The sequence below is a fragment of the Strix aluco genome, chromosome 9, assembly GCF_031877795.1.
Source record: "Strix aluco isolate bStrAlu1 chromosome 9, bStrAlu1.hap1, whole genome shotgun sequence".
Classification (NCBI taxonomy): Eukaryota; Metazoa; Chordata; class Aves; order Strigiformes; family Strigidae; genus Strix; species Strix aluco.
In genome coordinates this window covers 8,420,578-8,442,628 of record NC_133939.1, presented here as the reverse complement: position 1 = coordinate 8,442,628, position 22,051 = coordinate 8,420,578, and the positions used below count along the sequence as shown (strand labels likewise).

Here is a 22,051-nt window from a genome sequence, read left to right as displayed (position 1 = left end):
AAAGTTGGAGCAGTAACTTTTAAAGGTAAAATATCTCTTTCAGGTGGAAGCCCTTAATAAAATGAAGACTTTAAATAGTCTTATTAAGCTGAATGCCATGAAGCAAAGCAAAGCAAAAGGAAAAGATGCAATGCATACGTGTTTGAAACAAAATGCTTACAGAGAAGCACTTTCTGACCTCCAGTCTCCTCTGAATCCTTCTGTTATACTTTCAGAACTACAGTAAGTTAAGAATGAGTGAATAAAATTTCACCATAGCTTTCGCACAGAAACAGTAAAGCAGAAACACATATGTGCTTTAACTTCCTTTGGCTGTATTGTTCAGCGGATATGCTCTCACAGGGAAATTTTTCTATCGTGAGAGAAGATCTGTTGGGAATCTTCCTAAGGTTAAGGTATCAGTTAAGTTAGGTTTTTGTAATCCACCATGAAACTTAACACACTCTTAGTCAATGCATTACCATAGCTAAATATATTTAAATATAAACCTAAAAGTGAATTAGACTGCATCCCTGGCTTCTGTTATTGTCAATAAGCACAAAAGCCACTAAAACTTTTAACAGCACTTAAATGTAACGTCTAAAATTTGATGGGAAAGGATATAAAGAAAACTATTTTTTCTGAAAATGCAGGTGCTTAATTTAAGCATGTATATGCCAATCACGGCATCTAATACATTCCATCTGTAATGGCTGTGTTCATCACTTGGTAAGCATTCACAGCATAGTAGCAGGATGAAAGCAGAGATAACATTATAAGTACTTCCAAACTGCAAGTCTGCATGTTGTGTTTTGAACAATGTTTAGATTTTTTCAGTTGAATCATTCTTATTTGACTAAAACTTTTGTTGTATTTTCTTCTAGTGTCGAGAAGTGTAGATATATGGATTCTAAAATGAAGCCTCTATGGATAGTATACAACAATAAAATGTTTGGAGGAGATCTTGTAGGAATCATCTTTAAAAACGGTGATGGTAAGCAGTGCTAAAAATGTTAAAATTTTCCTTTTCCTTCTTCATTCCCACACTTGCACTGAAGCTGTGTTGCTCTGTATTGCCATAATATAAACATGGTTTTCTTTAACATTGGCAAACAAATTAAGCATCATCTTCTGACTGGGTTTCAAAGTATAAACATTATCAGTCATGGTAATATAATTATGGTTAAACCCACTTTAACCTTTAGGCTTCTTGAGTATTTTGAGATACCTTTTTCTGAAGGCCTTACAAACATTAGAAAGTTTGTCTACAACACACTGAGAAATTGAAGTAGCAGTTTCAACCTTTCATTACAGATCTCCGACAGGACATGTTGACGCTCCAGATCCTGCGTTTGATGGACATACTTTGGAAAGAAGCTGGTCTGGATCTCCGGTAAGGATCTCTCGAGGGCTAGTTTATTTGGATGGAGAGTCCACTTTTAGCAGTGTAAAGCTTTCCTATTTTTTAAATACCTTCCCTACTGTCCCCTTTCTAAACATCTGTATCAATGACCAAAGGTGTCAGCTGTCATAGCCAAGGTGAACAGGCTATAGAAAGCAGTTACCTTGACTAATTAGATGGCTTCTCTTTACATTTCATTCCCTAGATCGGCCCACATTACAAAAGAATTTAGTCATGAAAAGAAATAATGGAATGGGATTTTTGTTTATTATCAAGCAAAGTATTTTTCCTGATGCACCATCTCTCTTGTCGTTTATCTGAGTTGCCATGCTGATTATGAATTCCACTGTTCTCTTACATAGTTTTCTGTTTTCATCCTTTGAAAAATGATCTAGATAGAAAGCATTGTGTGAGATCAGGAAACAATTCTTGAGTTAAGGGTCCAGCAAGCGGGTTTTGGTGTTTGGGGGTTTTTTTTGTTGTTGTTTGTGTCTGTGACCTTTCCAAACGGAGGTGTTTCATAAATTCCTCATGTAACAAACTTACCTATTAATGGTCACTGGTTTTCCAGGCATATGCAAAAATGGGGACTTAGTGATTATGGGAGTTGCAACTCTAATACACATGTGCAAGTGAGGTACAAACATAGAACACAGATCTGCTGGCCGAAAGTTAGCTGCTGAGGATTGCATCTGGGATACACCATCAAGAGTCTCTAATGGGCAAAACCCGCTCTAGAAATTAGTCAGCTTTAAGTACTGGTAATTTGGGGGCAGGGGAGTAGGAGACTTGAGATTCTTTACAATAGAATTTCACTGTCTAGTTGAGAATTACCAGAATTGTGGAATGCACAAATACAGGTTCTTCTTTTTAACATTTTCTTATTTCTCTTGGTCTTATTTCTTAAGGGCATGTATGGTTTGTGCTGCCGTGGTGACAGATGAATGTATTACTGTGCAAATAAATTTTATACTTGCAATCTATTTCCCTACAAAATTTAACAGAGGAATGTCTGTCTTGTATTAATTACGTAACAGGCTTCATGAAGATGAGGGTCTTGGGAGAGCAGAGGTTAGTTGCTTGTGCTTCTCTTCTAGGACTCCTGCTGTACAAAAAAACCGTTGATGATTGGGAACAGTCACTATGGGTTTACTCAGAGTAAACCATGCCTGACTAATCCGATTGCCTTCTTTGAGGGAGGGAACAGTAGAGGATGTCCTTACCTTGACTTTAGCAAGGCTTTTGAGTCTGACTCCCATAATAGTCTTGCCTCTTGGGTTAGGATGTTACAGTCTGGGTGGGTGGACAACTACATACTCTGCCTGGAGGCTGACAAGTGGATTACAGCTGGAGTGTACAGGAATTTTTATATTCTTAGCCTTGTCAGTATTCTGCGGTGAAAGACTTTTATTATTTAAGTATGTATGTAAGAAAAAGTACTCCCATCTGGTTTGTACTTACCACCTGCTGATCTCAGTTACCGCATGTTTTCAGTCGTATTTTTGAATCATGGTAAGCAGCAGATAGTCGTTCAAGAGTAAGATGAGATTGGCAGCAAAGGTGGTATATTTAGAACCACTACTATATTGGGAAAAAAATATGTTGCATCTTCCTTAAAATTTCACTTTTCAGTGCCATTTCAATGAAGTAGTTCTAACCTCGCCATTATAAAGTCGGTGGAGGAATAGCATAATGTCCTAGTGCATTTATACTAAAAAGGGTTTTATGGTATTGAACTTGCCAGTATTTCACGCTAAAGCTTCTGTTTCTGCTTCCTTTTGTCAGGTTTTGTGAGGTTGTAAACTTACAGTAGAAATGAAAATTCATAATTTAAGTATTCTGTTAGGGCAGAAATACTCTGTTAGAGAAGAATCTTCTCAATTGCTCTGCTGCTCCTCCAAAGCCACCGCTCTCAAAATGAAGCGATAATAAGCCTTTGCAAGATACTCTGAGTACAGGGGTTTCCAGCATTTGGAAAACTTGTTTCAGAATGGTGGGGAGGGTTGTGGGATTTTCATTTATTTATTAGTTCATTAGTCAGGTCTCTAGGGCAATATCTCCTTCCGTGTCAGCTAGTTGCTTTTTAATTGATTGTGACTGCTCCTGTGAGCAGTCCTCTTACCACTGTTTGCACCGAGACTTGCAGACATTGTGAACAACTTCAACGTATATTCTGAAGTCCCACTTTGCATTCTTTTTGTGATAAAATGCTATTTGGATGTCAGAAAACATTTTTCAGACTGGAAATATCTATGAATCTTCCAAAGTCTCTTGCAAAGCAGCTTTCTTACCTTCATATGCTTGCTAAGATAAGCATGACTTCTTTGTAGGAATACTAGAGTACTCCAAAGAGAAACAGTAACCAGGCATTGTGCAATGTTACCATACAACCCTCTAGTACATGGGGAACTTTTCCAGCCAAATCTATACACCAGTTTTAGCTAAAAAAATTCTCAGATTCTAATTTATTCTTTTTAGAAAAATAGTTCTAAAGAAGATACTGAGTGTCACATCATTATAAACATTGGCCTCATTGGAGGCCATAAATTCAATTTTGTGTGCCTGTGAAACATCTGTAATCCTTTGTGTTTAATTTTTAAGTGTTGTTTCTAAGGCTAGAAGGACTTATTTAAATATTACTTGAAATATTTAATTTAGATTCTTTGAGCTCATTTCACATTTCTTGTGGTTCAAGCCTAATAGTGGGAGCTTCATAAGGCACATAACATCAGTCCGCACAGATAAGTAGAATTCGAAACTTGTGACTTACGGAAAGATTCCTTTGAAGTATGGGATAAGGTAGGAATGTGAATAATAAATTTTTTCTGGAAGTGTACGCTTGCGCTGAGGTGGCTGAATGTGTGTTAAGTTGAACGCTGATTTGAGGAAACTTCAGATAATTTATGTCATTATAAATAGACTGTGAGGAGACTGATCCAGCATTTAGGGGCAAGGACAACCTCTGGCAGCTGTGGAATCCCAGATGAAGGATGCTTTGGTTCCTGCCTTCCCAGAAGCTGAGTTTGTGGTTCCAGCCTGGGCCACACACCATGCCTAGCAAACAAGAATAGTGATTAGGAGTCATCAAATATGCTTTTCCTGACTAAGGCATTTTTTTAAACTCAACAAAGGAAAACCAAAAAGTGTCTCTGATGTCCAAGATTTTTCTTAAAACTCTTAGAAGAAAAAAAGTAGAAAGGGGAAGTTCCTAGTGAGAATTGAAGTTCTATAATTGATCTCTTCCCTTTATTTACTTAACTGGGAGCATCTTCCTTCCATTCATCCTCTCATAGTTATGATTATAAAATAAAATTCTGGGATTGAGGCAGGGTTACAATCCTATGTCTATCAAAGAGAGATTAACCAGGCAGTTGCCAAGGGAAGGCTCTGAAATGGCCTTAATTGAAACCAGCATTGGGCAGCACTCTGAATGCCTGGAGCATGAGGCCGCAGCAAAGAGGGTAAGACTTTGTGATCTCCATGTTTACAGTCTACATGCCTCTCAAGAAGAGGAAACTCCAAAATGAATTAACAGCAGTGGTAAGGAATTGTGTTGACTTGTTCATGTGTTGGGACTTGGCTTGATTCTTTTTGCTTGGGTAAGAGGCATGGTGGCAGGCAAAAGAGTAGTGTCAGATAGATCTGCTTTCCTGAAAAATACAACTTCATACATCCATACCAATGGGTGGAGTCTTGTCTTCTTGCCCTGTATCATCCTTTAAGGCTTTGGTTTCCCTGAAGCTGTTGCTTCCTGTTTTCCTTTTGTGGATGCATGATGGATTTTGTGCCTTTCAACTTTTTTCCACTAAAGAAAGTTCGGTAACTCCACTCAAGTAAAAGCAGGGCTTCCCGCTTGTTTCACCAGTGTAAGAGCAGAAGCACTTGCTGTTTGCCTCTCTTTTTCAGTCAGTAATACCTTGCCACAAGCAAATCGTACATCTTTTGTGAAGTGTGGATCAAATGGCAACTCCTGCCATCAAGGAGTTTGGGGTAGGATTGGTTTCCTTGTAATTGCACTGCAATCCACAATCAGTTATTTAGTAGTAATTTAAAACAAAATCTTAGCCCAGTCTGTGTCTAAAGCAAGCATGATATTCCCAGTGGGATTTCTCAGCTCTGGAGAGGAACACCAAATATATCTTGGTTTTGAGGTCTCCGCAGCTGAAGAAGGAGAAAGGTTGGTTGGTTGGTTTGTTTGTTTGTTTAACTGTCAACTAATTTGTCTCATGGGTACACCGGCCTCTTTCACACATGGTGTGTTTTGTTGTCTGGGTTCCTGTGTGTGTGTTCTGACCACATACCAGAACAAGACCAGGGTTTGTATCTGAAAAGGAAATAAGGGTATGAGGGAGGATGCAGCAGTGTACGCCAGTAGGCCTTTCATCCTGGGCTATCCCTGGATGGACTGTGGAGTGCACAAGTGAATAAAACTTCATCTGCTTCTCAGCACAGACCCAACCGTTAGACAGCAAAGACCATCACCCCAGAGGAACACTGCCCTTCTCAGTTAGAGAAGTCTGGCTCAGAGTCAGTTTACCTTAGATGTCAGTCAAGTACTAGAGAGAAATGAGAAAATCAGAAAAGCATATTCGTTAATTAATCCCCATACCTAGTCATTTCTAAGACAAACTGTTACCTGAAAATTGAGCAGGAAATAGTTGGCCTAAGACATTAGTAAGTATGTGCAGCCAAACTTCCTCAGTTCTTTCTGTAGTTTATCTCTAGTTGTTTCTTGTGCTTTAAAAATGAGAAATTATGGAACAAACAAGTAAAACAGTATTTATATTGAGGTTGCATCTGCAGAGTAACAGATTGAGACTTTCAGAGGTTCAAACCCCCTGAAAAGTTACAGCTCTTCAAGTTATTTTGCTTTAAAAAATTCTACATCTGAAGTTGTGTGTATGGGCATATTCGTAGTAGATTACATAACTTTCCCTTGTTTCTGAGTGATATTTAAATATTACAAATACATGTGCCAGCAGAGGAGCATAATATCTGTCTTCCCCAGCATGCTGTGGGGTCTGCACTGTTGCACCTCTTAGGAGAGTAACCCTTGTGTCAAAAGGTATTTCTGCTGCTTTACCTATATTACAGCATTGAAATTGTGTTAAGGGGGAAATTAGTAAATTAACGGAGCAACAGAAAATCCTAAATTTGAGGAATTTGATCTGTGTTGAGTGACCTTTGCTGTGGTAAATTGTTGTAAAGGTATTTAGTGCTTGAATACTTTTTGGACAGATAGTGAGAGCTCTCCAAACTACTTTTTCATTTCACTGCCTATTTGTAGTGAGTTTTCATTTTCACCTCCCTTAATGTGTGTGAAGTCTGATGTTAAGCGGCTGTGTATGAATGAAATCAGTGTTCACAAACATACTGAAAAATGCATTTGTTACAAGTCTAAAGAATGTCATTATTTTTAAACCATTGGACCTGAAGTTACAGAGACTGTTGATAAATTACCAGAACTTGGTGTTGTATTTGGAAGGATACTGATTTGGAGAATTAAGCTCTTGAAATATAGAACAGTATTAAACAGAGTGGAGAATTTTCTGTCCTGCCCAGAATTGCTGTATTGATCTGTCCATGGTCTTTGCTGGCATTAAAAGGCAGGGAGCTTTTTATCCTGCTGACAGATGTTGAAGTCAGAAAGACCAGAATGAGATGGAAAGGGCCCAGAGGATTTGTCCCTAACTTGACTCCTGTCAAACTGTCTCTCTGACAAGGATGTTTTTTCCTGCAGTTGTAAGCACACAGTCCTCAAGGGGCTGAAGGCTTTCATCATTGCTTGCTTTTGAAGGGGAAGTTGTTGGACAAGTGCCCAGTTAAGCTGCAAGTAGGGTGGGTTGAAATGCCGTGGAAGACGGCCAGCGTGCACTTTAACCTGGCAATATTTGGCTTACATTTGTCGTGTCGTGATAAGGATGGGCAGTGCTTCCTTGTATCATGAACACTGGTGTTCAGTAATTACAGATACCCTTCTGCTCACTGTGAGAACCCTCTGGTCTAGAGAGCTGGGGCTTTTAACTGGGAAATAGATTAGAATAGAAATGGGAAGAAGGTTCCAAATCAGCACTTCTTTTTTTGTTTTGAAGTTGAGTGTTCTCTAAATACCCTGTTGAATCAGGTTTTCAGTTTGCTTTGTTGCCGGTAGAGAAGAATACCCAACTATATAGTATTACTACTTGCACTGCTTTGGTTGTGTGTTATCACTGAGGTAGAGAAATGGTTCAGTTATAGCTATTATCCCAAAATGTTTGATTAATTTCACCTGGAATTTTATTTATTTTTCTTCTATGGCTTGTGATAATAGGCTGTCAGTTAAGAGATGTGGTTCTGCTGCGTAGCAATCAAACTTAATATCTGTTTTATATATAAATACTGATGACAGCTTCACCAGCGGTGCTTTTTATTTAGATTTATATATATACACATACATACAAATTTTAATATGCCTGAAGTTGTTTTATAGAGCTTTGTAAATTAGTGAGTGCTAGTCTATAGCTTGTGTACTGCAGTTAGATTTGCATGGGCATCCATTCTCTTATACATGGATCCACAACCAGAGCTGAGATAATATTTTTGACCTGAGATACCTAGCACGAGAGTAGACACCTCCAGTTGTGATGCAGTGCCTTTGAAGAGTTTGCTTTAAGTTTCCGTTGCATACATTGAGCTCCCATCTGCGTTGCCATTCTGTTTAGCATTTTAAGCATCTGGAGTGAGGAAACAGTTTGGAAAAATACACTTATCTGTTTAGACACATCTCTCCTTGATTCATATCTTTAACTGTATCTTATTTTAATGCAATGATATAGTTGTAGGTATTTTCATATAGGTATTTTCATTATAGTATATGAATGCACAGGAATACTCATATCAGGTGGGTTAAAAGATGTATTCCTGGTTTCTATTAGGTTTCTATGCTTAAAATTAGTAAGAGTTGGAAAATACTATTTTATGTTTATATTTAAAAGAATTTCCAACATTTAAAGCTGAAATAGGAAGAATGGGGGAAAAAGGTTAAAATCTGCTTTTTCATTTACACAAATAATTTAGTCTAGAATGAACATGTGTGTAATTTGCTGTCTGTTTAGCCAGTAAATTAACATATTAAAACAAAGGGCTCCCTCTATGGTTTCTCCTATAAAATTACAAGTAACTGTGTTCCCTATTAAAAGGGAAAAATTAGGGTTGCTTATAATTTCTTTTTTTACATATACATATATGTATGTAATAAGAAAAATTAATGTTTAAAATGTATTGCTGGTATTTCAACTTTGCAAGTAATATGTGTTTGTTAACATCCCAGAGTTTAATGTTCAAGTTTGCGTGAGTATTCAGCCCGCTCAAAATACCAATACACTAAAGAAACATTCTTACTGTTTTTGGTTTTAAGGTGAATCTCTGTTTTGTTTCAGGATATTGCCATACGGCTGTTTAGCGACTGGAGATCACTCTGGCCTTATTGAGGCTGTTTCTAGTTCAGAAACCATTGCTGACATTCAGTTAAATAGCAGCAACGTTGCTGCTGCTGCTGCCTTCAACAAAGATGCGCTCTTAAACTGGCTGAAGGAATACAACTTAGGGTAATTTCTATAGCAATTTTCTCATCTGTAGTGTAAACTACAAAGTTCCTGTAAGTTTCTGTTTTAATATTGAGAACCATGTGGATCTTCTGGCAGGTTTGTTACCACTTATTTTTCCAGTATGTCAAATTCTGACTCAGATTTGTGGTGCCCTTGAGATTCAAACAATGATCCAGCTGAAATTCTGACATTTGCAGCATTTTGACTGCATGTTGTTGAGTAAGTTATACAAGGTTTGGCAAACCAAGCACACAAACCCAAGAAAACTACATGGGTCTCAAGTCTTGATGTTGTTGCCTTTCATAATGTTTGCATTTCTCCTATTCTCCTTAGCTATGTTTTACAGTATTTTCTCTCAAATAAGTCTAGCTTTACAGCATTCTAAGAGGCTTCTGGTTTAAAGAAGCAAAACTCCTTTTTGAGGTCAAGACATGACATGAATTACCAGTAGTATGCACTAATATTGTTTGTCTTTGTGGTTATAGAGATGACTTGGATCGAGCCATTGAAGAATTTACTCTGTCTTGTGCTGGCTACTGTGTAGCTACTTACGTGCTGGGGATTGGTGACAGACACAGTGACAATATCATGGTCAGAAAAAATGGTCAGGTAAAAATCTCTTCTGTAAACAGAAAATAACTACAGTATTTCTGTTGTGCAAGAATTATCTTGAGAATTTTTAATTTCTTTAGTGTCTCAGTAAAATCAAATCCACTCATTGTTAGAACTGATGTCTTTGTTTACTGGGAATTGAAGAGAGCTTTGAAGAAAGGAAATGTAAGACTAGTGGAAGGACCGACCAAAGCCTGTTTAGTAAGCAATTCTATATCAAGTGAAGCTGTTCTATAGAACTTTTTCAGAACATCCAGAAGGCCTGTTAATGGTTCAGATCCATTGAATAAAAGTAATCTTAGAGTGTCTTGCAAAAGACCATCCTTAAAAAGACAAGAATTGCAGTTTTGAGCAGTGTAGTTTTCCTGAAGTTAGTCTCTACAGTCCACTCCACCTCTGCAGAAATTTTCAATATTGAATTTGGTACCAGCATAATGCCACAACTATAAGTCTCAAAACCTAGAACCTAGGTAAACTCTTAGAAATGTATTTTCCTGTTTAATTGTTACTTTCTACTGTAACTTGTCTGATTTTATTTAAATTATTCTGCCTAGAAAACTAGTAACGGTTATAAAAGTGGGAGTTCTATAAACATTTTGCAGTGTTCTTTTAAGTTTTTACCTACTAGAAGAAAGCTGAAATACCCTTATATTTGATTCTAAAATGGGAGAACCGTCCCAGGTTCCTGTGAGGAATTTAACTTCTACGGACTTTGCTCCTGAGTTTGAGGAAGCCCTTGGGTACGATGATGTTGAGCCTCATGGGGCTCATCATTGGGCTCATTTTTCTATCTGATACTACTAGCAAGATGTCTCTTGGCAGAGATCAGAAGCTTAAACTTGAGATAATCCTTTGCACACTGATTTGTAGCAGTGGTCACTCATAAGAGCATGGGTGTTATCACTGACTTTAAATAAATCTTGAAACATTTTAAAACTAAATAGGCCCAAAGGGTTGAAACCATGGGCTGTGGAGAGCAGCATTATGAGTTAACTGTTCTTGATACCTGCATCCTGTAGAGATGTTAGAAAAGTGAAATATTTCACTGGAGAAAATAATTTTGACTTCTGTTTTTTTAGCTCTTTCATATAGATTTTGGGCATATTCTTGGAAACTTCAAGTCCAAGTTTGGAATTAAAAGGGAGCGAGTACCTTTCATACTCACCTATGACTTCATTCATGTTATTCAACAAGGAAAAACAGGGAACACTGAAAAGTTTGGTCGGTGAGTATTATTTTGTTCTCTTCCTTTTGTGACTGAGATGATCTCTGGTGATAATTTCCAGCACACCAAGAACCTCTCTGGGTTTAGTTTGCTCACTTGTAGTTGTGTGGAAGTGTGCTAACATGCATTTGCAATGTTATCTACTTTACCTGAGCTAGAATATATATACAAATTACTTCATACATCAGATACTGCAGCTCTGCAGTGGAAAGGTATGGTTCCTTTTTATCTCCTCCAGCAGGAGGTGGCAGATTTTTCTGGGCTCATCTTCTTTTACCTTCAGCAGCACTGGGCACTAGGGAGGGATTCCACAGACTGTTGTTCCAGTGAGGTGAAGCACTGGACTTAGAAACAGGCTCCCTTCACCCTTCCTGTCTGTCAATGCACATTCAGTGGGCTAATCAATCCTGGCCTTCCTTAGATGCTTAGGCATGTAGAGCCATGTGCTCGTAACCCAACGCTTTTGCATGCCCCTTCCCATATTGGAACATGAAAGCACAGGGCAAGAGAAGGCTACCCTCTGTGATCCTACCCGTTGAGGTAGATCTTTGTTTTTTCCCTTCTATATCACTCTCACCAATTGACCGGAGGGGCATTTTGAATGTTTTGCTCTCACTTTGCTATTGGTTTTTGAAGGAAGAATTTATTGATAAAGATACAAAATTAAGTACTTAGGTATGGCTTGATATATCTTATGGATATGTTTGGTAGAAGAAGCTGTACATATATTTGTAATGGTGTGCCTAGGAGGAATGGAAAACAACTGCTGGTGACCCATGTCTCTCCTGGAGAGTGAGGAGATCGACCTGTAGCTTCAGTTTTAGAACCATGAAGTAAAGGCTGTTAGGTGACTGCTATTGCAAGAGCTGAGGAATATGGAGTACTTCAGATGGCAGTAGGATTCTGCTTCCACTTGAAAAATGCCTCAGAAGAGAATTTATTCTTTCAAGTACAACTTGTCATCTTTAGTCTGAAGGGTTCTTCCCATTTCCTCTGGAAATTTACAGATTAGATGCTGGACATTTGGCACATATGGGGACATCGAGTAAGCTTTCAAGTCTCTGCATGATGGGTCTTTATACCAGATCTGGCAGTTGGTTCAATTTTGACCATGTTTGCATGTTTACAGAGGCAGGCTGGATCGGTAGGGACTGCTACAGCGCTTTTGTTTTCCCACAGGAGGTCCACTATATAGGATCATCAGGGTGTTTCACCCAATAAATTCTCCGGAAGGTGGGACACTGGCATTACCTTTGGCATTTTTTTGCTCTTTCTGAAGGACAGTGGTTTCCTTAAAGCTTTTGGTCTTTTGTGCCAAGATTTTAAGGGCTTGTTGGAGAGGCATAGGATGTTTCTGTGGGAATGCATTGGAGGTTCTGTAGACACCTCTGTTCTTTCTGTTACTGTGTTCCTACAATGTTATATGTGCTAGAGCACATAACTGTTTTTGGAAATCATTACGTGTATTTGTCAACTGTGTAAGTCCTCATATGTTCTCTTTATTGCATGTGCTTTGTGGTTGAACATGCAGGTTCCGCCAGTATTGTGAAGAAGCATACTTGATTCTGCGAAAACATGGAAACTTATTTATTACACTCTTTGCACTGATGTTAACTGCAGGGCTTCCAGAGCTAACCTCTGTCAAGGACATCCAGTATCTCAAGGTAAAGTAAAATTTACAGCTCAGCAGGACTTAGCATTTTTTCAGTATGTGAATTTTGATTCTAAGGTGAACACATTGTGTTTTCCATTTCTCTCAAGATTTCTGCATAGTTCTCGAAGCTTTCTTTTTCAGCTCTATAGAACAAGGTGTGTAGTCTGTCCTAGTGGTCAAGGGAAGCTATGAATATACATTACTTCGGCATCCCTGCATCTTAAATGTAGTCATTTCAGAGGTGTTTTACATCTTGGCTCATGCACAAGCATAGACCTGTAAAGGTGAAAATTACTTGCTTAATTCTTTAGTTTTCTCCTTAAACCCAGAAAATACCACTGATGTATTGCTCAATGAATAAGAGGTAAAAAAGTGTCAAAACAGAAAAAAAGAGAATGTGGTTTGTGTTGAAAGGTGAATGAAGCCTTAACTGTGGCTTTTAAACTTCCTAACAGTACTTGTTTTCCTGTCATCTTAGGACTCTCTCGCCTTAGGGAAGAGCGAGGAAGAAGCACTAAAACAATTTAAGCAAAAGTTTGATGAAGCACTCCGGGAAAGTTGGACTACTAAAGTGAACTGGATGGCTCACACTGTTCGGAAAGATTACAGATCCTAGAAGATTTTTGCATTTGCACTAAGCTGAATGTTACCTTGAGAAGTGTTTCTAAAGGGGATCTGTAGTATGGACCAACAAAACTTATTTTAAATAAGAAAGAAAACAAAACAACAACAAATAGAAGTGGGCTGAAATAATTCCTGAGTCTTTTGCACTCTGCTTCTGAATGCTTGATTCCAAGACTGTCTCTACAAATAGTTGAACATCCTGGATAATCAGTTCCTGCTGACTTTGCACGCTGAGAGCTACTAGGCATTTTTAAAAATTCTTTGGTACTTTATGGAGGTGTAAATATTTGTTTTTATACGTTAGGGTAATGTACTCTAACATACTCAAGAGGTTTGAAGACCTCTGACAGAACTGTTCTTTGTTTAAAGTCGGGACTTGAAGAGTAAATTTTTTTTTTATATCCTAATCTGGCTAAAAATGAGCATATTGTGTATATTTTTCGTATGAACTCTGCCCTACTGGCACAGATGCATTAATTCTACTGTAAATAGCAACCACAGTATCATTGTACTACAGGGAGCTGCTTAATGTCTTATAGTGCAGCCAAAAGAAGAGCAGATGGGGGGGGGGCGGGGGCAGGGAGAGACCTTTGAAAATGATGCAGCATCCAGATGTTCAGGGTTGCACAATCTTGTTGCTCTGACATGATACACAAAAGAAGCTCTTCGGCAAAAGGAAAGTTAGGCCAATTCCAAACATGTCTGAGAACCCCTCGTTGGTTACGGTCTCCCGCTTGCCCTCTGGGGCTTTGTTTTCAACTCCTCAAGAGGCACATTTATTTCAAGTTCAGCAGGAAGCTCCTTACAGCCTTACATTGAAATTTCTATCTCAGATTAGTTGTGCCATGCAAATGTACTGAATGATGTATGGAAAATTTTCCATAAATATCCTACGCATAGTGATTTTTTAGAGCATACATACCAAAAACCCCAAATGTTTGGAAAAGCAAGTGTTTATGGGAAAAGATCATTCCATAAAACACAATGAGAAGTCATTAATCTTTTCTTTCTGTATTTATTAAAAGCTTGCAGTAATGTTGCTTTACCAAGATATATATGTTGAAGATGGTTGCTGAAGAAACTGGATTTGTTTTAATTTATTTAGTGAGGTACCAGGCTTTTAGGTGCTTAAATGGAGAGCAAATTTGTTACGTGCAATAGGGAACTGCTGGTTAAAAGGTGTAACATACTGTTTCTGAACATCAGCAAGGTAGACTTTAACTACTGCTTGTTCTCCAAGGAACACTGGTAGCTCTCAATTCTTGTTGACATTTGAAAGAGAATTAAACATATATATTTACTTTTTGACTAAACAGTTGTTTTGCATAGAAATATTGTTTTATGTAGGAATTTAATTAAAGGTGGTTTTACTTTGTTGAGAGTGATTTATTATTTTTTGTTGTTGTTTTGGGGTTTTTTTGGTTCTTCTAAAGGTCAAGAACCTGTCTGGAGCCAGGATAGCATTTCATGTGGTGGTTTGAGTCTCTTGTCCTCACCCTTTAGGCTAATCTGTCTGAAAGACCTCTGCTTCTAGAATATTGTAAAAGTAACAAGTGGTTTGTGGTGGTTTGTTTTTTTGGTTTTGTTTGTTTGGGTTTTTTTGTTATAATATTGTGCTGGGTCTGTGTGGGTGGGGTTTTTGGTAGCAGGGGAAGGGACTACAGCGGTGTCCCCTGTGAGAAGCTTCTCAAAGCTCCCCGGGCTCCAAGTCGGACCCACCTCTGGCCAAGGCCAAACCAATTAGTGATGGTGGCTGCGCCTCTACGATAATGTACTTAAGAAAGGGAAGCTGGGAGGGGATTGGGACCTGTGAGGAGGAGTTACGTGAAGGACACCTCTGCAAACACAGAGGTCAGTGGAAGGAAGTAGGAGGAAGGGGGGGATGTGCACCGGAGCAGAGAGCCCCTCCCTGTATCCCATGGTGAGACGGCAGGGCTGCCCCCCTGCCACCCATGGGGGTCACCAGAGGAGCAGAGATTTGCCTGCAGCCTGTGAAGGACCCCCAGGACTCTGTGGGAAGAAGCAGCCCCCGCTGTTGTAGTTCTGGGAGGGCTGCAACACATGGAGGTGACCCACGCCGGAGCATCTCGAGAAGAATGCATCTCACGGGGAGGATTCCTGACAGAGAAAGTTCATGGAGGACTGTCTCCCATGAGAGGAGAGCCTCGTGGAGCAGGAGGAAGAATGCAGAGGAGTGCTTCCCCCCCTTGGAGAAAGAAGCTACGAACTGACTGCACCCCCCCCATCCCCTGCCCCTGTGCCACTGGAGGAGGAGGTAGAGATATCTGGAACAAAACTGAGCCCGGGAAGAAGGGAGGGGTGGGAGGAAGTGTTTTAAGATGTGGTAATGCTTCTTACTGTCCCATTCTATCTGTTAAGTGTTGTTGGTGTTTTGAATTAAAGCCTTTTTTTTCTTCCCCTAACAAACCTGTCTTTTTACCTGTGACCATTAATGGGTGAGTGACCTCTCTCTGTCCTCACCTCCATTCCTGAGCCTTTTGATTCATTTTCTTCCTTCCCAGTGCTGAGGGGGAAGTGGTGAGTGAACAGCTGCGTGATGCTCTGTTGACCTCTGGACTCAAACCACCATAAGTATATCATCATTTAAAGCGTGCCGTGTCCCCCTTTTTAATTTTTTTTAATTATTTTTAAAGCAGATGGGAGGAAAGCTAAAAAGAAACTACATTGCAGATGACAACTCTCTGAAAAAAAGTCATGTCATCCTCAGCTAATTCACAGCACGTAAATTTGCGTAAGTAACCATTTCTGGACGTGTTATATTGTCCTGTGAGACAGAGAATGCAAACATCTCTGGTGTTTTTGAGGGAGACACAAGTTTTACCAGAACTCAAGGTACAGCTGGCAAGTGCACCTTGGCTGCTTGGGGCTGGTGTGCAAGGTATGTGGTAGGAGGGAGCATGACGGCATCTTCATAGCCGTAGCTAAACAAGCAAGTCGGTTCCGTGTTCCACCCCAGGCTTCTTGTGAGACTTTGAACAAGTCACTCAGGTCTGTGCCATGGAGTCCAAATGGAGGAGGTAGCACTGACCTCCAGGTGCAGAAACCTCAATTCCTTCCCTCCATTACCACCGGGATTTTGCGCAGAGCAAAGATGTTCTGTGTTGTGAGATTTTTTTGGATGCAGCTTTAATGCAGGTTATAAAAATTCTCGTGATTTCCTCACCATCTTCTCTGAGACAGTATTTAGAGATGATGAGACAATACTACCTCTGCTCAGTATTTGTATTGGTTAATAGCCCTTGAATGGGATACGTTGTATTTGGTTGTCTTTAACTTCGCTACATTTACCCTTGGCAATTTATTAGCACTAATGGGGAAAGAAAGTTAGAGGCTTGTTAAATGGTGTATTTTCATGTTAGGCAGCAAAAGAAAATGATGCGTTTTCCTCGTGTAAATTGAAGTTACTCGATCTTCAGATAGCTGAGAGGGTAGCACGTCTCACAGTGCTTTTCGAGGGTGGCCTCTCAGGGACAAACCTCCCATGAAGCAGTGTTTGTAAGGTCACCAACGTTAATCTGTGATACGGCCATGTGAAGTTCTCAGTGGAGTACTGGTTTGCTGAATTGTACTAGTATATAGATCACCACTTTCCCTGGGTTTCCATAATCCGTGATACAGTTCATGGCATACAGGTTGTCATTCAGAAAATAAATAAAGAAATGAACTGCTTTGTGAAAAGTAGGAGGAGAGATGGTCTGTCCTCCACATTTTGTTATCCAACAAGAGAACACTGGAATTTTGTCACATCAGTCCATTAATTATTTCTGTAATTACCTGCCAATATCCAGCTATAGTGTTAAAATGGTAGGTTAATTTGGGATGAGTGGGATCATACGTGTTTTCTTCTTCTGAGCCATTATTTTAGACCATTTGCAGAATTCAGAAGACAATCAAATGGTCAGGTTCTAATATGAGAGTTTGAATATTTTTTTCATAACAGTGAGTGGAATCATAACCTTTTTAATGTGGAAGCTTTGGAAAGGATGTAGCTTTATGCAGCCTTAGAAAAGAAACATAAGCTATCACCTTGGTATAAAACACCTTCAGTTCAGATGGTCTTATGTTGATTACTTTTCTCCAAGTCTGCTTCTAATCTGGTCTGCGCATTTCCCCTGGAAAAATGACTTTTTAACTCTGCTTCTCAAGGCCTTCATTGTATCTGACAGGGGAAGGATACCTAGACTGCTTTAAAAACAACTGCAACGGGGTATATGTAGTGTGTATATTGTATGAATTTGTTCTGTTTTTCTTTTGATTGCATGATTACTTGATGGGTTTGTTTTCTTTACTTTGTATCATTTGATTTGTGACAATTGGTAACAACTGCTGCTTTTACCCTCCTGCTTGTCCTGTATTTGATTTCCAAGTCAGAAAAGACTCCTGTGGATTTGCCCCTCACCAGTGGAGTTGCTCCCTTTTCTTTTTTTATGCTCGTATCAGTTTCTTTGGCAGTGGTGTGTTGATTGCTAGGGCATTTGCGTTCTAGTGAATGCCTTTGACAGAGCCTATTCATATATTTACTATAATAGAGTCCCATATTACTCTTTAATTTCCTAGAGCTATTGAAATCAGATAATTAAATAGTACAGGCTTTTAATAATTAATATGTCAGGCTGTGATCATAGTTTTATTCTTTAAGAGTGATTTCAAGGCTAACTCTTTTTAAGTATGTAATCAGTATTTCTATTATTCTTTCACAATATATTGTATGAATATGTGTCTGAGCTGGCTTTAAAATCTGAAGCTGAAATCATGTGCTCACATAATGCGTTCCAGTTTTTGGCAAGTGTTTTTAAAACAATTTTAAAAATAACTTGTCTGGCATAATACTGCTGAGACATGAGGGAGCAGAGCTGTCTTGATGGAAAGCAAGCTTTAGTAGGTGCTGCCGTACGAGATGGCAGTGCTGCGGTGCTGTTGGACTGCACAGTTTGCATATGGCTGTGGGTTTTTTTTATAGACCAATTTGCCTCGTTCTGGCTTGGCTCACGAGATAAGTCAGGCTAAGATCAAGGTAGGTGTTCTATTGCCCGACCACAATACCACACTGACTACTATTCCCAGTGCAAATCTGTTTTGTTTGAAGCACGTTTGTCTGCCGCTGACTGTTGGTGGATATAGTTTGGGCATAAGGTTAGTAGTGAAATTATTTCTGTAACTGGAATCTTTGCAAATCGGTCACAGTAAGATCATAATTATAAAATCTCAAGTGATTAAATGGATGTAGGAACTGCTGATCTTTCATATTTTGGTGTGTCGGTCCAGAAAACTAGCTTTGCCTTTCCTTAGGAAATTTGTTTAGATGGTGTGGATGTGAAGGCTTCCTCTGACATCTGTGGGAACAGCATGCATAACCTCCTGCCCACGTGGGTCACTTGCTTAGGGAGCACAGCTAAAGGCTGGGGAGGCAGCAGAGCTGGACTTGCTAATGTTTCCATGGGGACACTGGGGACTCTTTCACAGAAACCTGAGTGTGTGGAAGGAATAAACGTGGTCTCAGGAACGCGCAGTACCAAGCAGATCACTGTAGCAGGTTTCAGTAGCCAATCCAGGAAAGGTGCAATAATTTTAACAGCTAATGCTACTGAGAAAACTTGAGTACTGTGCTGCTCGTGCTGCCCCAATGGATAATAAAAATTATTCTTTCCAAGCATGACTTCATGACTGATCAAGACAGGGTATGTGCTTCCACCAACACTGACCAGGGAATTTATTTACCTCGCTCATATTACTAGCTGTTCTTCAAACAGCGTAGCGAAATAGCATGAACTGTTGGTGAAGTGAGGAGAAGAGAAAGCTTTTTCCTTTAATAAGCTGGGTTTGCATACTGCTATTACTTGGATGCCTTTCCAACCTAATAGCTCACATGAGGAACTCGCTGCCTGTCCTCTAGCAAACCACAAGGGAAAACTCCACCAGTCAGATGCTGATAGAACTTGTCATGTCACCTCTCGAACACTTGGCTAAAAGCCATCTCAACTACATAACCTTTTTTAACAGGTTTTACTGTATTGGACTGTCAGATTTAAAATAATGCTGCTGTGATGAGCAAGTCCTTCATCTTTTCAGTCTGTCACCTTGCTTTTCCTCAGATGGTTATCTGGAGAAGTTTCCCCTGGGATTGTTTGATGAAGAGGGATGGGGATGAATATATATTCTTAAGTAATGGCGTGGCTTATTCTTGGGAAACCTGTGAAGGATCACAGTTTAAGAATAGCAGTCATAGCAGAATGTGTAGCATGTTTATTCTGATTTGCCTGGCATTGTTTGGCTTTTATGAAGCAAATGAGCAGAAGCAACAATCAAGCACCATGGAAACATGGTTTCTGAGGGATTACAGCCCTTCTAGTGCAAGGATGTTTGTAAGATCTAGTTTTTGGATTTAGAAGTCTATGTTTGGGCAGGGAGTCTAGGCACTTGCTGGGAGTGCCCAGAACCACTAAAATCTGGGCAGAAGTGAGAAACCTGATAGTGGTTCATTCCTATTTGTGAATCCTGCCGAAGGTTTTCTCCTACATATATTACCTAACGGGCTTTGCCCTGTGAGCATTCTCTGGATATGCTTTTGTGATCTGACCACCTGTATGACACAGCCAAAGCAGCGCATTCTAGTTTCTTAATTTGTCTCTTCATCTCATTTGCATAAGAAGCGTTGAGTGTTCATTTGACATATCGCAAAGGGCGCTGAGCAGTATTGCTCAGGATACTCTGGAGTGTGGGAATGTTGTATACATGACTTTGAATTCCTCCTGTTTAAACTGTTTTCCATAGGGGGGAAAAAAAACCCCAAAACAACACAAGAATGAATGACATAGCTCAGTTAAAGTACTCCCTAGGGAGAAGGAAAAAAAAAAAAATCTGGATTCCAGTCCTCTTATCAAACGTTCACTGTCACAAAAATGAACAGGCTCCAAAAGAGGAGTGGGAAGGACAGAGAGAGTCCTTTTGCCCTATGGGCAGTGGCTTAGGAATTTAGGAAGAAAAGTGATGAAACAGAGGTCCAAAATTTCCAGCTTGCATTCTGTCTGCTTGGCTAAATAAAAGAACCCTTAGCATTAATGGTGATGTGAGACAAAAGTCTGTTTAGCCCATTCCCTACCAAACAGCGAGGAATTCACCCTGCATATAGAGTTGTGCCAGGGGGCAGGGGGGGAAAAGATGCAAGCTGCTCGGCTTGGGGTAATCTGCTCCAGAGGCTGCTTCCACCCTTAACCTGTATTGATGAATTTCACAAAGGTAAATAGTCTTGTGTATGCTTGGACCTTAATGCCACCCACCGCCTGCCACTGCGTAGTGGCTAGTCCTCGTGCTGCTCTCCTGGTCGTCGCGGGGCAAGTCCCCCCGTGCGCTGTGGAGGGAATGGAGACAGACATCTCAAGGTGTGGGTTCTACTGGTATGCTGAAACTTTGAATGCTGTTTTCTTTGGTGCTGTCCTACACAGATCTTAAACCCAAAGGAAGCTTATGAACTTTGTGAGTTGCGAACGTTATTGCTGCTTTTAAGGTGAGGTGCTGGATCATGAGTTAAGAGTTGAAAGTCTGTAAAAGCTGAGACATTCTAGAAGGGAATTTGGATGAAATCTGCAATTTTTGTAGCCTTTAGAAGCCCCCTTCCCCCATTAAATTGCATACTCATTCTAGTTAATTTAAAAATAAATAAAAAGTTTAATATTCCAGACCACAAACAACACTGAAACATACCTAGGCATTACAAATAAATGTAACGCACCCAGTGGTTCTTCATTTAATATTCATTTTTGCTTTTGCGGCTCAAGAGAATAATTTTGTTTCCTTGAAAGAAAAACTCATTGAAAATTTTTCTGAAATGATTCCCTGTTCTTGATAGCTGAGAAGCTTTCAGCTCCTGCTTACAAATCTTTGTTTGCAGAGTTTATGCTAGTTAAATTAGTGAATGTGCATCTGCTACATATAGTAAGTACGAACTACAGTATGGTTGTAATTGCTAATGCTGCATACAGACCGTGCAGACCAAGATCCAGTCAGCCTGAATGGATCCGAGCTTTAGCGTTTTGGATGTAGTCAGGAACCGACAAGGCACCCAGACCAAATCTTTAATCTCCTCTACATACTTGATTTTCTGCAATCAACGTACTGGAGCTGGCGTCTCCTCCTCTGTCGTAGTGATCGAGCAGGCTGTGGGCAATGAAGCTGCTTTCTGAATGCAGTGTCTCACATTTTCGGCAGACGAGGATTTCACATTTCGGACACATTTTCCCAGAGTGTGGCTGCCTTAAAGAACATATTTCCTGCTGCGCTGGCTTCAGCTTTTTGGAACCTTTCCTGTGTAAACATCTCCTTTTGTCATCAAAAAGCTGACTTCTTCCCTGAGGGCTAGAACAGTCAGAAAGAAAGGTGACAAGTTTAACCTATACACTTCCTAGATGAATGAGCTCAGCAGAAGCAATTAGTGTGTGATTTATGAACCCTTCCTGAGGCTTTACCAGTGACATGCTAGGAGCAGGGGCAACGCGTGGTCACCTGCAGAAAACAGGAATGGACAGAAGAGGAGGAGTCTGGCTCTGGTGCTGTGATGGCAGTGACAAGTTGTTACTTTTAGAACACAGAATTATTAAAAGGATTGTCACCATTAAAAATGTAAAAAAATCATGTCATAGCTAGGTAGGAGCTTTCTACTCAGTTCTTTAATATGCAGCTTTTCTGTGGGTGATCATGGCACGAGTCTCATGTTTGCATGAAGACAAATTTCATACAGCTCTGTGTACCTAAATTGCAGACTTCTGACCTAGTAGACCTCACCTATACTGTCATGAAGGTTCTTTTCCACTTGGATGCACTAATAATTACGCTGGCTAGTAGATAAGCCCTATATTGCACTATCCTTGAATAGAGATGGAACGGCTGAAAGAAAAGCACTCTTGATCAAATTATATAGCATTATGTTTTATAAAAAATAGTACTTCAGAATC

The 22,051-nt window shown here is 39.7% G+C and overlaps 1 protein-coding gene across 7 annotated transcripts in view; it reads left to right on the top strand.

Annotated features, from left to right (window-relative positions):
• Nucleotides 1-14,467, top strand: part of PIK3CB (phosphatidylinositol-4,5-bisphosphate 3-kinase catalytic subunit beta) — a 104,847-nt gene extending 90,380 nt beyond the window's left edge. For all 7 annotated transcript variants that reach the window (XM_074833657.1, XM_074833662.1, XM_074833656.1 and 4 more), the window contains 8 exons: nt 44-222; nt 864-973; nt 1,294-1,372; nt 8,800-8,967; nt 9,453-9,576; nt 10,659-10,804; nt 12,336-12,468; nt 12,937-14,467. In XM_074833657.1, coding sequence (XP_074689758.1) covers nt 44-222; nt 864-973; nt 1,294-1,372; nt 8,800-8,967; nt 9,453-9,576; nt 10,659-10,804; nt 12,336-12,468; nt 12,937-13,074 — 1,077 coding nt within the window. In that variant the 3' untranslated portion in view covers nt 13,075-14,467. The remainder of the gene's footprint in view (nt 1-43; nt 223-863; nt 974-1,293; nt 1,373-8,799; nt 8,968-9,452; nt 9,577-10,658; nt 10,805-12,335; nt 12,469-12,936) is intronic.
• The last annotated feature ends 7,584 nt before the right edge of the window (nt 14,468-22,051 follow it).